The following is a 16,122-nucleotide window of genomic DNA, read 5'->3' as shown; positions in this document are numbered from 1 at the left end:
CCCTTTGGGACTTCTAAACATCATCTCCCTTCCCCTTAATGGCAGTGAGCTCCTATGAATCATAACGTGACTCAAACATGCATTAAAACTTCGAAACTTTAAAATAAATTATTCAAAACGTTAATTAAACTTGATCACCATGTTTCTTCATTCAAATGATCATAAACATGCATAATATGGTTTGAATGATGCAAAAAGAAAGGTTTAGAACGTACCTTTGCGTTTAAAACACTCGAAATACGATTGTTGGTGCGGTGAAACGTCGGTGACGAACGGAGGACGATTTCTATCCTTTTTATCGTAAAAAACCCACCGAAAACCCACTTTGGGATGCAAGGGAGTCGGATGTTCGTTGTTGAAAGGAAGAACAATGAAGAAAATAGGAAGAACGAGGAAGAAAATCGAAGAACGAAGGAGAAAAAAATTCAAAACTTCTCTTGCAAGCAAAGAAGGGTTCGGCTGCTGTTTTCCTTTCACGTAAATTTGTGTGTTTGTTTTTCGGTGTGTGTGCGCACACTAGGGTTTAGGGTTTAATTATTTAAAAAAGGCTTTCCAAATATATAATTAATGAGCTTAATTAACCCTAATTTTTAATTAATTAATTAAGCCCATTAAGATTAATAAAATTTCTAAGCCTCAATTTAAAAGATTTATAAACACTTATTTCCAAAAAAAATCCCTTATAAAATACATAATTTATTTGCACTCATTAATTAATTTAAATTTGACCCTAAAAATATTAAAATTCTTAAATTATTTAAAATAAATGTTTTCTTAACTAAATATAAAAATTTCGCTTTTAAATCTTTATATTTTAATCGTCTTCGGTCCTTCGTCCACGGCCAACCACCGATATTCGCCTGAAAATCTTTAAGTTATGCAATTGGGCAAAATTATACAATTAATCATTTAGTCAATCAAAATATATCATTCGTGCATCCAAAATCATTTAATTAAATTAATTTAGCAATTTAATAATTTTCTTGCATCCGGTTAACGTAACCAGATTTTTGGACGTTACAGTCCATGTTCTGTCCAACACAATATCCTTTGAATTATCTTCAAGCCTACAATTAGAATCTATACGTATGTCAGCAGGTTCAGATCCTGAAATTTACAGGAATTCGAAGAAAAATTAGCACATCTCAAATTAAGGGTTATTTTACTAATAGATAGCAGGTTAACACGAAATATTAGTTACATGGAAAACATTATGCAGAATCAAATTTTTAGAAACTGCAATGGACCCATTTCCTAGCGATAGCCGATAAATAATCATCAGCTACTCGGGCTTTTTCATCTCCTGCGCATGGAACATAGGAATAAAACAATTGGGAAGTTGTCATCATATGGTCTGTAGCACCTGAATCTATTATCCGAGGACAATGGGACGAGGTTGACTGTTGACACATTAAGGACAGTAGGTTGTAAATGATTACCTTGTTGGGCCAAGGAACAAGGCGCTGGTGTGGAATGTGAAATTTGTGTGAATTGAAACAAGTTATACAATTGTTCTGAATAATCTTTACTGAAAGACGATGCTCCAGGCGAAATTACTTAATTCTGTTGTTCTTCTTGTCCAGATTGATATGTCTTGGACCCACCTTGCCTACTCTGGTTTGAGGGATTTGGGATTCTGGTGGTGATTTCCCATGCAGCAATATCTTGGTTTTTTCAACTAACCACACCAAATTTCACCCTTTTTCCTCTGTCAAGACTGGCTACAAATTGAATTCCCCAATTTACCTTTGCCGTTGATAACTAATTTAATGGATTGGGCCCACTCGAATTGGATTTTACCATTCAATTTGTGAACGGTCAATTGAATTGGAGATTGGTCGAACCCATAGGAAAACATTGGAGTTGCAGCCACTGGTTTCACAATTTCATTTCCAGGAGCCATCAAATTCTGTTACACTTTCAGGTCCCTCCATACTCAAAGCCGTTTTTGTTGGCTTAAAGGAGCTTAGTATTGGGCCTATAAAAATGCAATAGACCTTACATAAGGAGTCACGATCACCCTCTTGTATCTGCACAAGAAGAAAATGATTTTCTCTCATTGTCGCTCGTATTTGCGTCGGCCACCACCACCAATGCTATGAAAGTTGTCGACCAGTGGGGGAAAACCACCACCAGTGTGGAGCATTGGCTCTGATACCATGAACACAAAGTCAGAGTGACAAGATTCTATGGTAAAGAAGGAAGCCACGGAAAAAGGAAGAATAATACTTTATTCTCTTATCTGTTGTCTTGATTCACGAGCATACAGGTACTGCCATTATATATATTGAGTTTAGCCCTAATTAGTTAACTCATTTAGGAAATAAAATAAATTACAACACTTTAACAATCTAATTCAATATTCCTAACAGTTACACTTACACTTACACTTACATATAGAAAATGATCATCCTTTTGTTGGATCACGCGATGTTTGTGATGGACAGCAATGGTGGGAAGATGGCTATTCTAGTTTCAAAAGCGCAAGACGCATTAAAGCACTCAAGCGTCTTGGGGCTTCAAGCGCGAATCGAAACACACGTTTTGCAGAAGTAAAGAACAATAAAAAAAATATTGTAACAAATGAAAATAAATTCAACTTTTTAAAAAATATGTAACATAAGATATCAAATAGTCATTATCTTCATCTTTTAAGTATCAAATTTTAAAATGTGATGGCAAAGGATGAGGTGACACAATGACATATTAGTCGAATCTAACCCAGATTAACCCAACTCAAATCAAATTAATTAATATGTAGTAGGGATGGTTACCATGAGGAGGCCTGGATTTTATTGTGCTAAAAATTAAAAACAAAGAAAAAAAATATGGGGGTTTTTCTTAGAATTATTCTCTTTTTAAGAGGGATCTTAGGGATGATGAGGTGAGTGAATTGATTTTATTTTCTTTGTGCTAATCAGCCAATTTCTTATTTCGTGACCTTTAACTCCGTGTTCAATAACTAATCTTTCTTGGAATCTTCATTTTCGGATGGATCTTAAGGATGATGAGGTGAGTGAATTGAGTTTAATGCTTGGCTTAATTGAGGGGGTTAGGTTGTGTGATTGTAGGAAGTGGATTTGGGAGTCATCAGGGCAGTTTTCTGTGAAATCTTTCGCTTGGTCGTTTTTTGCTAATAGCAATTACAATGTGTTTCCCCTGTATCGAGCCATATGGAAAGTGTATATTTCATCCAAGGTTCAAGTGTTTTCGTGGATAACTGCGTTTGCGAAATTACCGACGTGTGATTTGATGCAAAGGAGAAACTTTTTTTGTTCTCTATGTCCAAGTTGGTGTGTGGTTTGCCGACAAGAGGTGGAAACTCAGTATCAGTTAGGCGTGGACCTCTGATCCCCTTTTTGTTATTAAAGTATTCTATTAATGTAACTTTGTTTCCTATCAAATAAATTCTAGAAAATAAACTAATTATCATGCAATCAAAATTAAAAATACTAAACAATCAATGAAAATTAACATTGGTGTCGGTTGACTTCACCATTTAAATTTATTAAGTTGATGCAATAATATCAATTTATATTCGAATATTAATAATTGAAATTCAATTTCTATCTTGCTTTATTTTTAGTTAAATTGAAACATGTACTCTAATTATCCCTTATTAATCAAACAATCTCATGCAAGGGATAAAATATTAATTTAATGACAACATTAAAAATTGTACGAATGATGAAGCTAAACAGTACAAACACAAGCGGTTGCATTTAATTTAGTCAATTGCTTTCCTTATGAGTTAATAATTCAAAAGAAGAAAATTATTAATCTTAGTGACTTCACAAAGAGATTAAACAATTATGGATTTGACATCTTATTTAGCAATAGACTATACTGTAAAAAACTAGTTGGCTAGTCTGGCAATTAACGAGTAATCAATAATCATGAAAATAGAAAACAATTGATACTTAAATATAAATCAATCAATGAAAAACGTATGTAAACCTCAAATCTCACAAGTTAAAAAAATTCAAGGTATCGACTTCCTCAACCAAGAATCAAAATTTAGCCACGTAAGACCATAAAACTCTAACAAGAATAAAAAATATGAAAGTGAAGCAAAAAGTGATAATAATTTGAAATCTAGATGCCTAATATAAATAATGCGCAAATATATGCAATAAAAAATTATGTTTAGGAACTATAAAATATAAATATTAACTTAACAATTAAAATTCACCTAATTAACATTCCATTCTTTAGTTTGCATTGATAATAAGACTCTGGTAACTATACTTATTAATGCTCAACGTTATTTTGTCATTCATACTGAAATGTAGTGGTTGTTGATTGAAAAAAATTTCTTCTGTGAGAATGCTGCTTGTGCAGGTATGTAGCTTTCTTGCTGATATTTTTCTTGTATTTGAGAAAGCTACTTGTGCAGCTAATATAGCTTCTTGCTGATGCTTAATATTTTTTATTTTCTATTGAATAAGTTATTAAGTAGCACTTTCTATCGCAGCCATTGGAGCTTTGGACCGGAAAACAATTATTTAGTATACTGCTGCGTCCACATGCAAAAATGAGAGTATATGTAAATTTTAATGTTGCAGAAAAGAATTGCCAAAAATCTGCTGAGACAATGTGCCCAAAGGATGGGTTTGTTTGCATTCGTAACAGTGAGCTAATCAGTGGCCAACTTGGAAAAGTTACACTGGGTAAGCCTCCTTTTTCTGACTTTTTTTCCCAGTCTTGATTGGTTGTATATCTTTAAGCTAAATTTCTATCAAATTTCTTGTCTAAAAAATTCTAATTGTTATCCCAAAAAATATCTAAGTTGATTTTGTATAAACATGATATATTAGTTTTAGGTTTTCAAACTCATTAATTTCATTTTAATATAAAATTTGATTTTATAAATATAATGCAATTTTGTAAAAAAATTATTACTTATCTAATAATTTTAGAAACATGCTGTTATTTATATATAAAAAAGGAAACATGCTGTTAAAATAATGCACCAGTTCTTCAAAATTATAATTAAGTGAAGTTAATCATTGGAGGTAATCTGGGTAAAAAAATCAAGAAATTTGAAATTTGGGTTTCTTGGTGCAGGAAATTGAAGAATGGTTTGAAAGACAAAATAAAATTACTTGGGTTTTTGGATTTGAAAATCTTTTTAATTTATTTTAGTAACTTTTCCGTAATCAGTCTTTCTTTGGAGAACCTTTCCTAGATTTTGGCTTGTGAATATTAAGCTAAGTTTCTGATTCTTTTTGTTGTATGAGACCAGGCAATGGGAATAAGGATGGTCTTTATTCTGTTCTTCTTAGGGATTATGAAGCACATGCTGCTGCTGCTTGCATGAATCGGTTGGCAAAGTTAAGGTGTGACCAAGTAGCTGTAATTAACGGATTTTCTATTCAATTGTGTATAGGTTTTCTCCACAAATTTTTTAAGTTGTTGAACTTATGCTTATAAGCTTTGATTATATACTGTTTTTCTTGTATGCCACGGTGCCCCGAGTTACTTTTAATGAATTATTCCAAATCTTGTTTTAGTTTGTTTATAGTTTTTATGTAAGGATATCAGCATGTCATATAAGTCCTCTAAGGTACTACATTGTCAAATTTGTAAACTATGGGGTGGGTGGGGGGGGGGGGGAGACTTCTATATCAAATTCAACTCATCTTACTTTTTCTCCTAAAAAGGATCGAAACCATTCATGAGTTGGGATTGTTTTACACCATTGGAGTTCCATTTCATCTTTATTTTCTACTTAACAACAAGACATGAGTAGGGATAGCTTTGTACTAGGGAAATGAACTAGGTGCTTCAAATTACATAGCCTTTTAAGAACAAACTTTTTCAAGTTTTGAAAAGCTTTTTCGAATTACAAAGTGAGGAAACTTTATTTATTGGCAGTGGATCATTTATAAAACAATGATCCTACAACTTTCTGAATGTGTTCATAATCTGTTTGATGTAATTTCGGTAAGGATACGTATGGATTCTAAATTAGCTGTGGAAACTCTTGGTTTCGTTGATGTTGCAAACAAATAAAAAAATCTAGAGTGTAGACGGAAAATAGCAATCCGCATGTGCTTACAGTATTTGACAGATGGAAATTTTTTTAACTAGGGGTTGAAATTAGCCTTTTTTTGTGTGGAAATAAGCCTTTTGGTCCTGGATGTTAATGATTTATGTGATGGCAGTCGAAAGTTTTGGTAATTTTTATTTCTTTTAGTCTCTTGTTAACTCAATATTAATGAAGTTTCTTAGGTTTAAACTCTGATTGTCTTGCTGTTACAGTGCTCGATGGATCGGAGATCATGGATTTTCTATAGGTATTAATGATGTCCAACCCGAGGACATCTTGAACAAGAAAAAGAAGGATACAATTCATGAGCAGTATGGCAAGTGTACGGAGTACATCAATACTTATAAATCTGGAAAACTGGTCCCACTACCTGGCTGTAATAAGGCTCAGACACTTGAAGCCAATATAACTGCAGTCCTAAAAGAACATACGGGAATCTACTGCAAAAGTAAGTGGTTCTATCTTTTGTTCGTTTGATTACTGTTGGCTTTTAATGATTATATTTACAGTTTCTAAAAATTTTAAAAATGGCTACACATGTTCTTTTTTTTTTTTTTTTGATAAGAAACTATATATTATTAATAATAGAAGTTTTACAAATTAAGCGGATGAGTAATCTGCACAATGACTATCAAGGCAACATATTATGCACTATCCTATTAAGATCATGCCCATACATATTTCCAATCCCTAATTAATTCAGAAATAGACAAATGTTGAAATTCTTTAATATTGATTGTCCAGCTCGCCACTCTGAACTTTATCTTCTCCCATACTTCTTCTGGTTTTTCTTCAATGTCCTGGAAAATTCTCTTGTTTCTTTCCAACCATATAGACCAAAGTGTACAGTGTATGACAATTGGCAGGAAACTCGTAACTTTTCTGTTTTGAACTCCTCTCAGCTCCAAGATTATCATATCCGCCGCGGTCCTCGGAAGTATCCATTGAAAACCCAACTCTATCAAGGCTTTTGTCCAAATATCTCTTGCGAAAGAGCAATGCACCAGCAAGTGGTCTTGATTTTCTTCTTGTCTTTTACACAACACGCACCACTGAGGACACAACGTACATAGGGGCCACCTTCTTTGAATGGAATCACAAGTGGGGAGTTTCCCCAAAGCCACAATCCACGCGAAAAGGGGTACCTTATGAGGGATCGGTACTTTCCAGATTCTTTCAAAGTAAGGAAAATAAGGAACTGATGATAAAGGGAAAAAAGAATTGTAAAATGATTGAACTGAGAACACTCCTGACTGGTCTCCCAACCAGACTCTAAAATCCCCCACACCTCTCTGCAGTCTAACGGGATCTAGAACCCCTAAAAGGTTAGTAAACTCACCCACTTCGACCTCATTCAACTCTCTTCTAAAACGAATGTCCCAATGAAAGATATGACCGGGTCCCTCAGAGTGCGATGCCAGAAAGCTGTTAACCGGTTTGTTTTGATATTTGCAAATCCTATAAAGTGAAGGAAAACTCTCTGAAAATGACTCTCCCCAACCCAAACATCTTCTCAAAATCGAATGATATTACCCTCTCTCAACACCGCCCCGACCAAAGGAAAAAGATAAGTTATGGAAAAAAGTGATAACAAACATTTATGGTACTCAAGACAATGGATGGGATGTGGGTTTGGCAAGGAACACAACTTTCAGAAGCCCGTGGAAATTTATCTCTCGATCTTAGCCTTAGTATGGGGGCGGACAACTTCACCTTAGCTTTTTTTCAAGAGTGCTTGGATATCATTAAAGAAGATTTAATGAAGGTTATCAATGAGTTTTTTGAAAGCGGAATCATAAATGGTGTAACCAATGAAACATACATTTGTTTGATATGGAAGAAAAATGAATCGATCAAAGTTAAGGATTTCAGACTGATTAGCCTTACAACAAGTTTGTATAAGATAATAGAAAAAGTTTTAATAGCAAGGATTAAGAATGTGATGTAAGAGACAATATCCGAATCTCAGAATGCGTTTGTTGAGGGAAGACAAATACTAGATTGTGTTCTTATTGCGAATGAACTATTGAAAGAAAGAAAAAGGAAGAAGAAAAAATGTGGGTATTGAAGGTGGATTTTGAAAAGGTGACAATGTGGATTGGGATTTTTTGGATTTGGTATTGGGGAAAAAGAGGTTTGGACGGAGATGGAGAAGATGGATCAAAGGATGTGTGTCGAACGTATCATTTTCTATTATGATTAACGGAAGGCCAAGGGGTAAATTTAATGCTCATAAAGTGCTTAGACAAGGTGATCCCTGTCTCTTTTTTTGTTTAATTTGGTAGTGGATGTGTTGGGGAGATTGGTTGATAAATCTAAGGACAGGAATTTAATCAGAGGAATCGAAGTTGGAAAAGACAAGATAGAGATATTTCATATTCAGTTTGCGGACGATACACTTTTCTTTGTTAAGAAAGAGGATCATATTAGGTTTTTGGTGAAAGTTGTAAGATCATTTTGAGATATGTCTGGATTAAAAATCAATTTGGAAAAGAGTGCTTTGTTGGGTATCCATTGTGAAGAAGAAGTTGAACTGTTAACACTGCAAATTGGATGTGGTAAAGAGAAGTGGCCGATTACGTAGGGAGTGCCTTTAGGTGGAAATCCATTACAAGCCTCGTTCTGGGAACCCATTCTGTTTATGATGTCGAAAAAATTGGCAAGTTGGAAGAAATCTTTTCTGTCAAGAGGGGGAAGACTAACTTTGATAATATCGGTTTTAAATGCACTCCCAATTTATTACGTCTCTTTTTAGGGTGCCAAAAGGTATAACGGACGTGATGGAGAAAATTTGAAGGAATTTTTTATGGGATGGAGCTGATGGTGAAGTACATAGTCACTTGGTTGCCTAAGAACATGTGTGCAAACCTAAAGAAAAGGGCGGATTGGGTATTGGGAATATTATTTTGAGAAACAAGGCTATGTTGGGGAAATGGTGGTGGAGGTTTATGTGGAAAATGTGACGTTGTGGAAGAAGATCATAGTGAGAAATATGGGTTACAAGAGAATGGGTGGGATGCGGGTTTAGCAAGAAACGTGACGTTCAGATGCCCATGGAAATTTATTTCCCGTTCATACCTGACTTTTCAACAATTTGTTACGATTAAGGTTAGAAGAGGTAACAAGGCTAGATTCTAGGAAGAAATTTGGTGGAGGCATTCTTCCTTTAAGGATCTTTATCCAGCTTTATTTCAGCTATCCGCGGTTCATAATATGCCTATATCACACTTTGTTCAATTTGACAATTCCTTGTCTTCCCAATCATGGGATTTGCATTTTCGAAGGGTTGTAAGAGATGATGAATTTTTAGAGTTGACTGAGTTATTAGGTTTGTTAGATAGGATTAGGTTGATTGAAGGGGTAGATGACCATCGAGTATGGAGTGGGGATCCTTCTGGTCTTTTCTCAGTCAAATCTTTCTTTGAGTCTTTTTTAACGCAAAGTCACTTTCCCGTTTTTCCTTATTTCCATGTTATTTGGAAGGTCCCCGTCTCAGTTCCAACAAAGATTCAGGTATTTTCGTGGACAGTGATTCTGGATAAGCTGCCGACCTCGGAGATGATGCAAAAAAAGTGGCCCTCCATTGCTATGAGTCCCAATTGGTGTGTGTTGTGTAGGAATGATAGGATCATATGCTAATTCATTGTTCATTCACGAGCGGCTTGTGGACTAGAGCTTTGAAAGAACTGGACTTGGTTTGGGTGGTGCCTAAGTCAACGAATGATTTATTCGCTATGGATCTAGGACAGCTAATTGTTAGGAGAGGAAGAATTTTTTGGCAAGTGGTGGTTCAAGGCATATGTTGGACAGTGTGGCTTGAAAGAAATCGAGGAATTTTTGAAGATACGAAAGAAAATAGTGACGAGTGCTGGGATAAAATCAATATCAAAGTTATGTGGATTGACACTCATGGTGAATTTAAGAATGTGTCGATCCCAGATATATTGAGAGATTAGGCCTATGTGTATCATTGATAGAGCATTGATATTATACAGTTTCTGTTGAAAATGATTAACTCTTATTATTTTATTAATAAAATATTGTTTCTTATAATTTTTTTTGTTGATAAAATGTGTATTTATAGTATCTTTAGAAATTTCTTCAGTCATTAGTTTCACCTTCTTTATTACATTTTAGACTAATATACTTATTGGACATGGTAAATTTTTGTTTGTGATAGGTTTGTATGGATAATCTGAATTGGAGGAACAGCCCCTTAATCATGTCACAGTGTGGTTCCAAAGGATCTCCCATTAACATTTGCCAGATGATTGCATGTGTCGGTCAACAATCTGTTGGTGGTCGTCGTGCTCCAAATGGATTCATTGATCGAACGCTGCCTCATTTTGAAAGAGAAGCGAAGGACCCAGATGTATACCGTCGTATTTGATAATTATTATTTTTATTTTTTGGTTTGTGGGATACTAGATTACCTTTGATTTTATTTTTATAGTTCTTTTAAAATAACTGGTAGGGTGCCTGAAATTGTTTTGTGAATGGAATGCAGACATACGATGAGGCCATATAACTTGATCTCCATTGTAATAAAAAACCAAGGAAAATCCTAAAAGATGAATTGCCTAGGGAAATTTCAGGGCATTTAACTTGACCACCATTATAAACAGAAACCAGAGAAATCCTAAGACAGGTTGCCCCAGGAAATTTCACGCAGTAGTATAAGCCTGATGACATTATCAGTGTACATCCACATTGCCATGATTAAATAAAACACATGCTTAATCTTTCAAATAAGATAAAAGTAGTGTTCATCATTAAATTATATATGCCTCCCAGTGAGCTAAGGTTTACAATTGATTGCTGTCTGTAAATAAGTTATCACCATTTCGTGAGTTCAACTCAAAGTCAAAAAAAGAATGTGTGCAAGACCTAACATCGATTTTTTGTTTTTAATGCAGGCTAAAGGCTTTGTTCAGAATTCGTTTTATTCTGGATTAACTGCAACAGAATTTTTTTTCCACACCATGGGAGGGAGAGAAGGTCTCGTAGATACTGCGGTAGGGATAAATTTTTTATTTTCTAATTACGGAAACGAAAGATAACAAATTGAAAATTTTCCTCTACGAGTGTCCCCAACGATCTCTGCAAGCTTTCAGAATTCCATCAGGGATAAAAGTTAAAATACAGTTGACTTATTCGGCACTTCTATTTTCTGCATCTTTCTTTAAAGTTGACCATAGCCCAGTTACATTGTTAATTCTTGCACTCTGCAAAATCTGTCGGTCTCCGGTTCACAAAAAGTGTAATGTATTGGGATTGAGATGCTTTGGGCTCGGTTTTCTGACCATGAGACTATAATATCATGCGTAAACTTGGTCATACAAAACGTGTGTTTTGCTAGGCAATTTTGTTGTTTCCTAAATCCTGCCATCCATGTTATTTTCCTATGGTGACCTTGGTGTGTTTGGTCGGAGAAACTGCATGAGGTGAGAAATTGGATGGAGGGTACTTACCTAACTTTCTGTTGGTTGGAAACTTAGATGGTGAGATGTATAAATGAAGTGAGGTGGTATTTCCTTAATTTTGAGTTGTAGTAGTGAAATAAAGATATCTTATTTTAGATTGTAGTCATCGTCTCTTTATAAATGTGAAATATTGTAACAAATATGGTAGGAACTATTCGTTTTAACTATTTACAGTCCAATCACACATCGTAATCTTAACAATATCAAATATGTTTCCTGGATGTATTCTTTGATTTTTTGCACCTCCTAAATTTGAACGTAACTGTTCAATTTAAAACACAATAAAATCTCGGAGAAAAACTTGCATGATGTTGTGTTCTAAAATATAAGAGAAATAGAGGCAGGCATACATATTATGTGAAGAAGCAACGCACCTTTTTCATGCTTGAGTGATGTTATCTTTCTAAGCAGCCGTTGTTAATCCAGCTCAAAAGACTATTATTATTCTTGCAGGTTAAAACTGCTGAAACGGGGTACTTGTCGCGTAGACTAATGAAATCTATGGAGGACCTATCTGTTCACTATGACAATTCCGTTAGAAATTCAAGTGCTTGCATTGTTCAGTTTATATATGGAGGTGATGGTATGGATCCTGCACAAATGGAAGGGAAAAGTGGACTTCCATTGAACTTTGAAAGATTACTTATGAAAGTGAAGGTCTTGGAACCTGCCGTTTTTCTCCTTGTCTATTGAGGATATTTTTAGTCACCAACTAGCAACAATGTCCTCACTTATATTTATTTGTCATTTTCCATTATTATCTTGACAGGCCACCTGCCCTGCATTAGGGCAGCAGATTTTATCTACTCAAGATATTAAGAATATGATAGAGGAAATAACTGATGAAAGACTCTCAAAATTCAATGTCACTAAAGGGGGGTGCTCACTGGATTTGCCGCCTCAAAAAGGATGCTTGGAGACTTTTTCTGTGTTGTTATCGAAGTTTATCCTAGAGAATTCAGGAAAATCAACTCTTGCCCTGAAACTGCATGAAGGACAAGATTCCAGAGAGTGTCAAGTTCATTTAGAAACTGTTGCTGCAAACACCGTAGGGATCACTAGGCAGCAACTACAGGTAATTTTATTTTCCGCTTCTCGATTCCTTCGACTAGAGGTGATTCTCACCTTTGTTTTGAATTCTCCCAAGTGTTTTTTGGATTATATTGGAAACTTAGTTGAAACATAGTAGCACATTATTTACACTTTCAAACTTATATGTGCATATGGCTAAATTATTATTTTTTATAATTGTTTCTATTTAGTCAATATACCAAATAATTAAGCTTTGCAAGGGAGATGAGATTTGTAGATTTGATGTGTCTGTTTATGTACAACATTTTGGTTTACGGTTGGGAAAAAACATGGAAGTGCTTGATTGGGTTCTTAGAGAAGTATTCTAGGTCTGTTTGGCTATTTCAGAAGCTAGAGCAACCGTAATCTGTAGTGGCACAATTAAGCAAGATTGGGAAATTATGGTTTACTAAAATTGGACCTTTTGAGTCTGGTGATGTTTTCTCTGACCTTTTGAACAACGAACTCTTTTGACATTATTTGGAATTGTTTAAGGCTCGACATAAAACAAGTTTTGAAAAATATGGTGTTGAGAATTATTATTCTTAATATGTGTATATATATATATATAGAGCCAAATTTTATTAGTTTAAAAATAAAGAGTACAAGAATCTTATTTATAGAGTTCTATATTCTTAATTCACTTGAACAAGGACTCTTATCCTACTAGAGATCTAATCAATTACAAATAATTATCTATACTATCTATCTAAATATTCGAGCTTCAACACTCTCCTTCAAGCTGGGTTGTAGATGTTGATCATAAATAGTTAGCTTGGAACTCAAGTCTTTAAAGGTCGGTGTGTGAAGTGCCTTGGTCAATATATCTGCAGTGTGCATGTGAGTGGGGATGTAGCTGAGATCAATGACCGTTCTCAGTCTTCTCACCTATAAAATGTCGATCGACTCGATCATGATTGTCACACCTTACTTTCATGGATCGTCCTCCCTAATCTTTAATTCAGCGAGTTGTCTTTTCAGCCGCAGACCTTCGCTTGTCCCACGAGCCAGAGCTCGAAATTCTGTGTGCCACCACAGATTGCTTCTAGCTCCTCCGATTTACTTAATTCCCCACTAAAATGTATAATACCCTGATGTAGAATGCCTTTCAGTGTGGATTCCAGCCCAATCAGCATCGTTATACACTTTAATCTCTCGTGCCTGGATTTTTGAGGTATCTAAGAACTCGGTATACAACATCCATCTGGGTTTTTCCAACTAACCTTTGAAATCTCTTTTGTCAACCACAGGAAGGTCACTGTATACGTCAAGCTTAACATTTTCATCCATTGGCGTTTCTACTGGTTTGCTTCCCATCATTTCGGTTGCCTTGAAGACGTCTAGCACATATTTCCTTTGAGATATTGAAATCCCTAGAGATGATCTTTTCATTTCCATTCCCAGAAAGTATTTGAGAATTCCAAGGTCCTTCATTTCAGTTTCCCTTGAGAGTAAGGCCTTTACACTCGCCATTTCCTCAATGTGATATCCCGTAAGAACAATATCATCAACATAAACAATGAGGACTGGGCTATTTCCTTCTCCGGAGTGTGCTGAATAAAGTGTGTTCAAATTGACCCTGTGTGTATCCATTTCTTTTTAGAACATTTGAGAAACAATGGAACCATATCATCATTGAGTAAGACGTTTTTAACAAGTTGATTTCCTCAACTTGCATACTTTATTGGTTGTAGACGCAGTTTCAAAACCAGGTGGAATATCCATGTAAATCTCTTCTTCCATATCATCATTGAGTAAGACGTTTTTAACAAGTTGATACAACGGCCAATCCAGGTTTGCAACAATCTTTAGAAGAACTCGAATGGTATTATGGTTGGCCACAAGAGCAAAAGTCTTTTGGTAGTCGATGTCGTGTGATTGCGTATATCCATTTGCTACCAATCGAGCTTTGAGCCATTCGATAGCACCATCAGCTTTGTGCTTTAATGAGAAGATCCATTTACACTCAACTGTCGGTTTTCTATGAGAGAGTTCCCTAAGAATACAAGTATTATTTTACTCAAGTGCCCGTATTTCTTCAAAGGTAATAACCTTCTAGTTAGGAACTTGGTGAGCAACTTCTATGGTTGATGAAATCTGAACCTGGTCTAATCTGAATACAATCACTCGATATGCAGGTTATAATTTCTCAAGAAAAACAAATTTACATATAGGATGTTGTGTCATGACCAAACACCTTTTCCTAATGCGATGGACATATCATCATCATCAATCAATGATAATCATCGTAATTTAAATTACTCATACCTTGTGTATCGTCAATGAACGTTGGCTCAGTGGTCGAGTTAGCGCTCTATTATATCTGTGTGGGGTGCTGTTGAATATCCTTATGGTGCAGGTTCCTACTTGCATGGACTTGTGGTGGCCGATTTGCTGACTCGGTGATGATGTGCGTAGTTTTGGCTCCGGTGAAGTGGTAGGGGCATCTAATGTTACCGTAGGTTGCAGTTGTGGTAAGGCAGATGTTTCAAGTTCCCAAGGATGAGATTCACTGAGTGCTAGCTCCCTTTTAATCATATAATTGGGATAAAAGGGCTCATGTTCGAAAAATGTGAAATCCATGGAAGAATAAAATTTATTGGTGATGGAAGAGTAGCACTTTTTTGATTTGCAGAATAGCCAAGGAAAATACACACCTGATAACGCGGGGATCAAATTTACAACGGTTATGAGGATGTACGTGCAAAAACACCGAGCAACCAAAAATTTTGAGAGGGATATCATGAAACAATGTGAAGTAGGGAAATAGGCTTGGAGAGACTGAATGGGAGCCTTATACTGGAGGAAACGAGAGAGCATTCGGTTGATCAGATAAGTGGAGAGTAGGATAACATCCCCCAAATATGTTTTGGAACATTGTGAGTAAAAAGTAAGGATATGGCCACCTCAAGTGAAGATGAACAGAGTTAAAGTAGTCCCGGTTGTTTAAATATTTGAAGTTTTTTTTCAATATACTATGAATTGATGACTTACTAATGAATTTTAGATGATTATAGGTTTTTTTTTTCTGGTTATGTGTAATATTATAGATTTATTGTATAAATCACTTTATATATATTGAATTTTAAAATTTATGCCAAATGCGTTTTAATTCGACAAAGTGTGCGATTTGCCTTGCGCTTTAAGCTCTAGGGTACCCTAGCGCTTTAGTGCACCTTGCGCTCTAAATAACTATGTTTTGTATTATAGGGACCCAAATGTCATTATGAATCAATGAAAAAGGCTGCGATGGTTTATACAATTGTGGTGAGAAAGAAGTCCATGTGTGTTTAGACAGTTGACACATATCACAATTAAAAACTTGGAACTTTTATTACGAAATATTAAAGGAAATAGTTTCTCAAGATGTGAAAAATTTGGGTGTTGGAATGCATGGGACAAAACTTTGAGGAGATACAACTAGGGATGTAAACGATCCAACCAAACAGTATCAGGCTTGAGCTTGGTTTGTTTAAGATTGTTTGAGGCTCGAGTTCGAGCTCGAGCTTGATTCGA

The 16,122-nt window shown here is 35.3% G+C and overlaps 1 protein-coding gene across 1 annotated transcript in view; it reads left to right on the top strand.

Annotated features, from left to right (window-relative positions):
• Positions 1–16,122, top strand: part of LOC140984470 (DNA-directed RNA polymerase III subunit 1-like) — a 41,860-nt gene that overhangs the window by 18,594 nt on the left and 7,144 nt on the right. Inside the window, 8 exon segments of the mRNA XM_073451905.1 lie at positions 4,475–4,670; positions 5,246–5,339; positions 6,265–6,478; positions 6,480–6,500; positions 10,233–10,424; positions 10,969–11,067; positions 11,989–12,192; positions 12,305–12,610. Of these exon segments, the coding sequence (XP_073308006.1) occupies positions 4,475–4,670; positions 5,246–5,339; positions 6,265–6,478; positions 6,480–6,500; positions 10,233–10,424; positions 10,969–11,067; positions 11,989–12,192; positions 12,305–12,610 (1,326 nt within the window).

The sequence above is a fragment of the Primulina huaijiensis genome, chromosome 9, assembly GCF_012295235.1.
Source record: "Primulina huaijiensis isolate GDHJ02 chromosome 9, ASM1229523v2, whole genome shotgun sequence".
Taxonomy (NCBI): Eukaryota; Viridiplantae; Streptophyta; class Magnoliopsida; order Lamiales; family Gesneriaceae; genus Primulina; species Primulina huaijiensis.
The sequence above is the reverse complement of the archived record's forward strand: the minus strand, read 5'-3'. Positions and strand labels throughout refer to the sequence as shown.